At 37.7% G+C, this 9730-nt stretch overlaps 1 protein-coding gene across 1 annotated transcript; it reads right to left on the bottom strand.

Moving 5' to 3' along the window:
* Positions 1 to 1284: 1284 nt before the first annotated feature.
* LOC104156909 (uncharacterized protein C18orf25 homolog) lies at positions 1285 to 8905 on the bottom strand. Its single transcript, XM_009710197.1, has 2 exons — positions 8088 to 8905; positions 1285 to 1739 (listed from the first exon to the last, which is right to left on the bottom strand). Exons 1-2 carry the CDS (start codon positions 8809 to 8811, stop codon positions 1285 to 1287), a joined length of 1179 nt encoding a protein of 392 aa, XP_009708499.1. The 5' UTR covers positions 8812 to 8905.
* Between the last annotated feature and the right edge of the window lie 825 nt (positions 8906 to 9730).

Raw genomic sequence — 9730 nt, 5'->3', positions numbered from 1 at the left:
ACACAATAGCAAGTTATTGTATTATTTAAACGAAACTAATGTTCTGGCATTCCCCATCACAAGTAAATAATGATTTCAGTGGCATTCAAACATGGTTCAGAAGAAGCTCTTGCTGTCTGACCCAGACCAGCAACCCATACCTTCAGACCACCACAGTGTTTACTAAACTGTCAAGCCTTCCTTTAAATTCCTGTGCCAAGGCTCAATCCATCCATCGACGGCTGCTTATCTTAGGACTGACATGACTATTTTTATTCCAGCATGAAGGATGCAGTTTGATCGTATATACAGAAGGAAGCAGCAGTGCCATATGTGCCTAGGTCATGCATGCACACGCAGTTGAGTATGATTCACCTCACCTAATTTTGGTCAAAAGTTGTCTATTCTAAACTGTTTATAAGGTAGGTTTAAACAACTGATGGAAGAGAAAGACACTGCCAGGAGGTATCCTCTTCCCATTGACTCAGGAGATCCACAGAACAGCAAACTAGACATCTAAAATTTGAGGAGGTGACTTCCACCCAAACCAAACACATATATAAATAATGTATACATGTGCGTATTTGTGCATACAATATATGACAGCTGCTTCCATAAATATGCCATGTGCAACACAGCAGTGACATTAATAAAAAACTCGGGACAGAAAATGAACCACTAAATGGGAGACAAAAAGAAAAATCAGTTGTGCACATTTGTTATATATAGCTAAATCTTTAGGGTAAGCTTATTTATTACTTCTGCCTAAAAAGGAAGAAGAAAAAACTTGTGTGTGGTGTGTTCAAGATGCAAAACTTGGGAGTAAACAGATAATTACGGAAATGTTCTGGTTTTGTATCTAGTCTGGTTCTCTAGGATAATTTACATCTTTACATATAAAACTTATTTCCTTGTATAAATGTTAACATGCAAAAAAGAGCATTTGGATGAATACTCCGAATGCTCCTACTGTAGCAAACATAGCTCTACTGATTTTGGGGTATGTAAACAAGGATTCTAAGTTGTATTTTCCCCAAGTTTGGTCATGAAAGCTTAAGGTGGTTCCCCCCCACCACCTTTAAAGCTGTTTGTATGTGTGTGCTGGCACATGCATGTGGATATACTGTGGTTTTTTTTTAAACTACATATATATTTTCTATAAATTAAAAAAAAACCCAAACATACCATGGTAATAAAACCCAAAAGAGAAAAACAAAACAAACATATACGAAGAGAAAAGCAAACCTTCTTTTTAGCATAATTCAAAGTAACATCAAGATTGCAAAGACTGGATTTTTTTTAAGTTTATGATTGATTCAGATCAGGCTCTGCAATATTCCCATTCTCTGGAAAGATACATGGAAAATTGTTATTAAAAGTCGCTGGAAACTCTAACGTAGCATCGACATTTTGATAGCCCACATAAGAATTAAATGACTGCTGTGGAAGTACTTGGCTATCAGGCATCTGTATGAAAGCCCCTGACTGTGTGGTAGGGGGGATTCTTTGGCCAACTAGTTGAATTTTAGGTTCCCTGGGCTCCAGTTGTTGCTTGCTTTCTTCATCCGTGTCAAGACGGGTTAGCTTTTCTATCCACAAGCGAAATTTCTCCTCTGTCTGCCTCTGCATCTCGGCAAAGCAGTTCATGGCCTCTTCCAGGACATTGCCTATGCAGTTCCTATCCCAAACGGTGCCCCTGTCAAGCAATCCTGGAATTTCCCTGGTCGCTCCTCCAGATCCCCCAGCACGACTGAAGCCAGCTTTAAAGACATTGAGGCCATTTGATAAGACATCATTAAGTAAAAACATAATATTGTTTATTAAGGCATGTTAACTCAGGAAAACAACTTTTCTAATTGTGTCCCTTGGATATGACAATGGGAATGGAATTAGCAAATATTAACCAACAGTATTACCGTCAAAAAAAACCCAAACAAAAACCATTTTACACTCACTGAGGTGATACTAGAAATTTTGGCTTCAAATTTATTTTTATTCTAGAATTCTCAGACAATTCTGTCACAAAGGTCTTTTTTTAAGAAACCAAATTAGTCCAATACTCTTGCAATTTCTGGTCTGAATTCAACTGAAGGTGTCAAAAACATTATCCAATAACATGTTTAGTTCTATTAAGCTGCCATCCAAAATACTACTGTTTAACTGATAAACCTGAATAATTATGCGTATTTTACTTACATACTTGAATCATTTTATAATGGACTGTTAAACAGACAAAGTTGTACACAAGATAACAGAGATAAAGGATGATATAGTGATTGCAGCATCTAAAGTAGCCAAGCCCAAAGCTCTTGGTCTAATTTTGGAAAACACACTAAACACCAATGAAGAAAATACACAACACAAACACATACACACCAACATGAAAAGATACGTGAATGCTATGCTAACACACGAGGTGAAAGCAACCTCCATTAGGTCTGATGGACATAGCTGTATCACAGGGGTAATCCACACAACACGTAGGAGTGATCAACCTTACACCAACAAGAAGCATGCCCTTCATCGCACGAGCCACCGTTTCTACTGTTAATTCTAGGCAAGGCAGAAAAGAAGGCATAGTTGGAAGGAAATTGTTCTCCTTCCTTCTGTCCATCAAAGAGATGGTTAAAAGGACTGGCTTTGGGATTATCAGCAAGAACTTTGGCAGCAAGAAGAGAAGGCCATCCTCATTATCTTACTCTACATACCAATAAGAAAAGGCAGTGGCATCTACATTTTTAAGTTTAGAGTTCACTCAGGAATCCTCTAGGAAGGAATAAAACCCCAGGAAAATGAGGCTCTGTACCTGTTTGAGGAATAATAAACAACGTGTGCACGCCCTCCGAACACATAAACGTTACCTAAGGTAATTCCAAAACAAGACAAGCATCACATTAAACTACACAAAGCAGCTACAGAACCTGACAATTTAATATAGAAATGTGAAACTTGTGGGATCTTGTTAAGCTCTAGCTTAAGAATAATAGAAAATATCCTAAGATTGAGAGAAATCATTGCACAACCTAAGCAAGTATTTACTAATAAAAACCTAAGGCACTAAATCTTTATTGGGATTTCACTGTGTACATGAAATTACAGCATTACTTAAATTATATGTTCTTTTTAGGAGCTATTTAAATGAGGTATACACAAGTCCCTCAGCATCAGCTAAGCAAAGCTTAGGATTATTCTCTTATATCCAAGCCATCGGGGGTCAAAAACCTTCTATTAAAACGCCTACTTTTTAAGCCTTCTCTCCCATCTGTTTACCTGTCAGACAGGCTTGAAATTCAGCATTGAGGTCCTCTGCTCAAAAATAAATTACTTTATAGCAACTAATTTACATCCCTCTAACTGCATAAAAGTAATTAAGTAAAATGGTACCTTTTTCCTAAAACGTTCTTCCTTTTGTATATTCAATGTCTTTTTCTTCCCTGAAAAAATCTATTCCTTCTGTTCATATACTCCTAATGCCGAACATCCAATATGATTCTCTTTATTTGTCTTTAGTCAGGGATCTCATCCCAAGATCGAGTAACTAAACGGCAGCCTTTCTGACTTCCACAGGATTATGATCAGACACTTTGAAGTAATGTTGAGTAAGTTTTAATTGCAATTTAAATGAAAACTATTGATGGCGATATGTGAGACATAATCTAGCTAGGCTTTTAAAGTTAAGAATGAACTAGCACAGTCAAAGTTGACAAAACTCTTTCGTAAACTGAAGAGACTACGTATTGAAATACACATTACCCTGCAATACTATTTTTAAAAGGCATCATTCATAGTATATCTACAATATAAAGTAGCAGCAAATCAGTGTTTCAAATGGTTCCCTTGCAGTTCTTATAACAAGCCTAAGTCAATCTTTTCTTTACTGGTGGCCTTCAGTATTAAAAAAAAAGCCTAAAAATGCATTTTTATTATATTAAAAATGCTAGCATTAATCTAATTGGTCCCTTTGCCATCTGTAAACTTACAGCTCTATAGGTTTGAAGTTACACCAAGTTAAAAGGTGAAGAAATTTGCAATCACAAAGGGGTCAGAATACAAGACTCCTATCTTATTTTCAAGACATCATCTCCTGCAAAACAGCATCTAAGAAATGCCCCAATGCTGTCCCTTTATGGGATCTATTAAGTACTACCTAAATAATAACCAAATCCAAAGTTATTTAATTTAGGAAGCCTGATAACGTAACAAAGAAGATATGTCACATCTTCATTCTAATTCGCAATGGTGGATTCCTTCGTGTCTTTATGCTACCTGACATTTCCAAGTGAGTTTCTTAACTGCAAACCACTCTTAACAGATTTTGGTTTTCCCTGTTCTTGTATAATTGTCATTCTGAGTTACCTCAATCATATTCATCCCTTTGAAGATGTTTCTTCCAAGGTCTATGCACAATTCTTCGGAGGAAGGAAACTGGCTGAGAGTCCCTCACACACACTGGCCCCCTCTCTTTGGGCTTCTGCATATTCAAACTTTTTAACAGATTTTTTGAAAGCCTTAAACATGAGTCACCCGTATTTCAATTCAGATTCTTCTGAGCTGTAGAAAGAACAATGGTGGTGAAATGCTAACACTTTCCTATTATATTTGATTTTGTTAAAGACCTCTTCCTTCTTCCAAAGAAGTTGTTTACACAGAAATAAATATTGATTCCCAGACTTGCTCTTATGCCAATTTCTTTCAGAGTTAATTTGCATGGTCAAATTTGAAATTGTTTAAAGGAAAAACTTTCAACAGCAGCCGGTCTTGCAGAACCTATTTCAGGACTCATCCTCTTATGCCATTAATGCTATCTGGTGTTTAAGAATGGTAAAATCCTAAATGCCAACAGAGAGGCTCAATCATTAAAAGATAAGAAATTGCTTCTCACCTGCAGCAATTCAAACATCATGGCAATCCCTGAATTAAAGAGCCCAAGATGATGACTGCTCTGGTCAATGAAAAGATTTTCAGTAGCACCCATGAAGTTTAGATGGAACCTGTATTTTCAGGTGTAAATTAACACCACATAACGCATTCAGAATAACATAACATATATTGTGCTTAGCTCCTACTGAGCTCACAATATTTGTAGTGAAGTATCACCAGTAAGATCTCAACTCTTTACTCTTCAATCTTTCTTGAGAAGAAAAACAAGCCTGCCAGTATTTTAATCCACACTACACTTGAGTTCAGCAGAGAGAATGGACTCTGTTGCACAACTGCTCAGTTCACAACTTCATGGAATTATTAGGTATTTCACTGAACATTTTCCTTACCTTATTAATTTAGCCAGACATATTTCAGAGTCAGTGATGTGGACAGTTTGAAAAAAAATAACTGCACTATTAAAATGGAAAGGGTTTAGCCACACAACATGAAAGACTACTGTATTCTCAAATGTGGCACTTTAATTTTCACACACAAGCAAACAGTCTTCTATAGACTATGATTGTCAATAGAAAGTTAAGAGCCACAGTATGTATAACCTTCATACATGAAGGCCACGTTAACTATCACTAAAAATTTTAGAGCTTCTCTGTTGGCAAAGCTATTTTTCAGACAACAGATGTTTAAAAATCAGTCCCAGTAATAAGCTATGTCGAGACAGTAACCAACACTACAGCTGAAGCGTCCAGATACAGTAAGACTAGGGGGAACACAGGCTACCCGTAAAACTCTCCTGCATCAATGTATACAGACTTTTTTCAAAAGTAAAGGCAAAAGTTTTTTCATGCTTATGTCCTTCTGATAGGTGCACTGTAGTTTCTTGACACTCCAGTTCAAGTATCAAATTAAACCTCTTAGCTTTTGACTGTGTACAGAGGACATTCATGGCCTGAATTTCCAGTAATGCTTTTTGACACCCTGTATTATTTTCTAACTACATGTTCATTCTCTAAATTTTGAGATTATTCAGTGTAATGCTAAGTGCACTAAAATGGCTTTTAGTCAAAAAAAATAATTTCAGTTAAGTACTTTGCCAGTTCCACGAAGAGGAATTGCAGATGGCATGTGAACCTACCACTGCGACTGAGAGCTGGGAGTCGTACTCAGACTCACAGCTCCACTGCATCTGTTAAGACCACAACGTTTCATTAACCCACATGTAGCACAGGATGCATTTTTGGCCAACCATGTCCTTATCTCTATAGAGAGTATTTTCCCACAAACCAAAGTTGCTTCTATTTAAAGGAAAACCGCAATGTGGCAGGTACGCATTGCACCCAATTCCAAAATGACAGCTCAAAAGTTTTAATGTCTTAAATGTAATTTAGTATCAAGCAGATGACAGGTGCTATGAAATAAGATTAGGTGTCATTGCTCCTCAGGATGGTTTTTGCACTCCCACATCTTCCATGGCAGGTAAAACTTGTCCTTGGTGTAATCACCGCTAAATAATCAAGTTCTTTCAGGTACTGCAATGGGACCTTTTCACTGGAAGTATTGTGTGGTTAAGTCCAAGAGCTCAAATACAGAAGAGCCTAGTGACACAGAAAAAGTACCCTAGAGTGGTTTCAGGTCTTCGCAATGGAAGTCAGAAATCTAAGCAGATCTGAAAATATCGTGTGGTACCTTTTTGGGTCACAAGGTACTTTTATAACTTAAAAAAAGAATATAACCTGGGGGATTTATTGTGTGTGTTTTGGGGTTTTTTGGGGGGTGAGGAAGAACCTGTCCCAAAACTCAATGAAATAGTCTTCTTCGACAGGCTTTAAATCAGGATTTAATTGCCTAGCAAAGTGTAAATACAGTAAATAAAAAGGCACAAAACTATGAAAAGCTAGAAGTTTGACTAACAACTAAATTGGTAAAAATAATTTTAGATCTCTATTCAAAGTTTACTATACAATAATTATAGGAGGGCTATGCCTTTCCTAGACTTTCTAATAATAAACATTAACTTCCTTTGGGCAACCTGCTTCCTAGCAGTATGTGGGAAAAATGCCAGTTCTTGTGGTGACAGAAGCATCCACCATAATCAAGTCAGTTAAAACACAGTTATTTGTAATATCTGCTGCAAATATTTGAAATAATTCATCTAGCAAACATTAGTTCAGCAACTAAGACTAATTATTGTGGTTTTCCTTTAAATGTTCCTGCCCTATGTAAGCTGATACTTATCTCCAAAAAAACCCCAACCTTCTAGCACAAGAGGCAAAAAGGCATGTAACCCAGAAAAACTGGCAAGCCAAAAAGTTTATTTTATGTGATTTTATTTTTGATTGCCATACGAAGATTGCCATATGGTGACGGTTCTATGGTATAATTTGCTGCAAGAATAATTCATGCAAAATCCTGTCCACAGCACTTGGGCTAACAAAATAACAAAGACTAGGCAGACAAAAAACTTGAAGAATTCACCTTTCTTTTCCTAACAAAATAATGAGAAGGCCCCTATAATTTGCTGCCTCCAATCTTAACATGGATGTGTCGGAAAATTAAAACTATAGGAAATTATAGATCCTTATGACATAGGAAAATGGTAAGAGCTTTGTCTAAAATGTTGAAAATTTAGGTGTGGATATAGCTTGGGCACCTGCATGAACAAATTTGTATTTATGTCCTAAAATAGGTGACCAGCTGCAATCTGCAATAATTTACAATAAGGCTAAGTAGGTTTGTCATGCACTGAAAGGTAGAGCTGAAAGCACAGCATAAGTGCAATAATGAACAGGGCCTTACTGTAACACGGACAAGAGGTATGCCATGTTATTTGTAACACAGCTGCCAAGCTGTGGTCTTAATATATTAAAGCAAAGCTGGCCACTTATCTTAAGAACGTATTTATTAGATTATCACCATCTAATGGGATTTGACAGCACTGATAGGAGTTCATATAGGCTTACAAAGGAAAAGATCTGAAAATTCCAGAATTCAAAGGTAGTCCTTCCTCCAATTTACCATTTCTATGCTTTGTTGGTATGCAAAAGTGCACTGAAACCTCAGAACAGATTCTAAACTTTGCCCATGTCTTGTTAATATACTGCAGTCTTCAAATTTACACAGAGCTGCAGTTCTCCTGGTTTTTCTCAAGTGTCACTCATCTAATTTAGCATGACAGCTGAGAAACGATGTCAGATGCGTTACAGTTCAGTTTAAAAAACATCCTCTACCTGGTATCTCTGCAGTGATTGTCTTGCTGCTCCCTGAAACCTCTTCATCATCATCTGATGAACTCGTGCTCGAGTCACACGTCAGGTCACTATCACTGGTACTGCTGTCCTGCAGCAGGTTGTACTTCTTGCGAGCAGCTGCCTCCCGTTTCTGCCTTAAGAGCCGGATTCTTTCTTTGTGCTTTTGGCTTCGATGACCTTTTACCTTGGTAACTCGACCGTTCTGCTTATCACTAGACTGTCGGTTTTTCTTGGCAGCCATTGTTGAAGTTTCACTTTCAGACCTGGATCGCCTGGATTTTCTCCCAACTGCAGCCCCAGACACCACAGAAGGGTCTCCCTCTACAGCAGCTTCAGCTTGACAGGGCTCATTCTCTTCTGTGGAAGACAATGTATCCGAGTCAGCCAAATGCCCACTGGAAGAAGGGGAAAGCATGCAATGATTAGAAGAGTCACTCTCATAAACTCGACCACCCGTTGGCTTATCGCTCTCTGTAGATGCTAGCTGAGACTCTGAGGAGTCTCGCCTTAGTTCCATCAGTAAGCAAGGCATCGAAGAGAGCACCGCAGAGTCTGCTGCAGTGGGCACGTTCTCTTTCTGAATTTGTGTCTCAAGTTCTATAGGTCCATCTTCATCAGCAGCAGTCTCTTGCTTTTCAGAAGTCTTTGGTGGAACTTCTGAATCAACAAGTTCTTCTGCTTTTCCCACTGCCTCCATCTTCATTTCAGAACACCAAGGTCCTCCTGGTCTCAGAGCATGGAGCACACGGTCTGGAAGACTGGATGAACTAGATATGGACTTCAGCAACACAGCAGCCTGCACAAGAACAGAATGGCAATAATAATTTACCCACGTAATGCACACAATCCTGCTCTTCACAGTATTACCTAAACAAGTCATTCAATTATGCACAGTATGGCTCAGTATCATATCGGTTTTCTTCATTTACTTCTCCCATCACACCAAACTATTATTCTTTTTACACATCCATGAAAGATGGTACTGGAATCACAATAAAAGGGGTTCACCTCACTAGAATAATCAAAACAGATCAGAAAATAATGAAAATATTTCTAAACTCTTAGTTTATAAAATTTAAATCAATATATTATAAGTAACATATGCTAAACTTCTTTACCAAGAACTTTAAATGTATTTTCACGAAGAATTTTAGCCCTTATGAACAATGCCAGCCTGAAAATTCCCAGACTTGGTAGTCATCTACCTTGACAGACCAGAATATAGCTCAGTTCCCATATCTATGAGAAATCTACTTTCAGGTGAACAGTACTTCAACCTTACAAAATTACAACGTTTTTATGGTAATTCACAAACTTACAGTACCAACGTGACATAGGAGAAATCCAGTCACTTTGAGCAGAAACTGAGTGGTTGCTGAACATTACGGAGAAAGACTACAAACACCTTCCTTTTCCATTTTTTTTTGCCAGTACATCTCACATAACAAAGATGTATTTACAAGAGGCACTATGAAGTGATACTAAATTGTCAAGGACGCAAGGTTTACGACGTCTACAGGCATGGTCTTCAGAAACACTAGCTGTGTAAGACAGATTTGTTCTCAGCAGAGAACCACCACGCTAGTGAGTCATGTAAAGACTTTTTAGGAGTATCTAACACA

Source organism: Cariama cristata, unplaced genomic scaffold, assembly GCF_000690535.1.
Source record: "Cariama cristata isolate BGI_N322 unplaced genomic scaffold, ASM69053v1 scaffold5041, whole genome shotgun sequence".
Classification (NCBI taxonomy): domain Eukaryota; kingdom Metazoa; phylum Chordata; class Aves; order Cariamiformes; family Cariamidae; genus Cariama; species Cariama cristata.
This window is presented reverse-complemented; position numbering and strand designations above follow the sequence as displayed.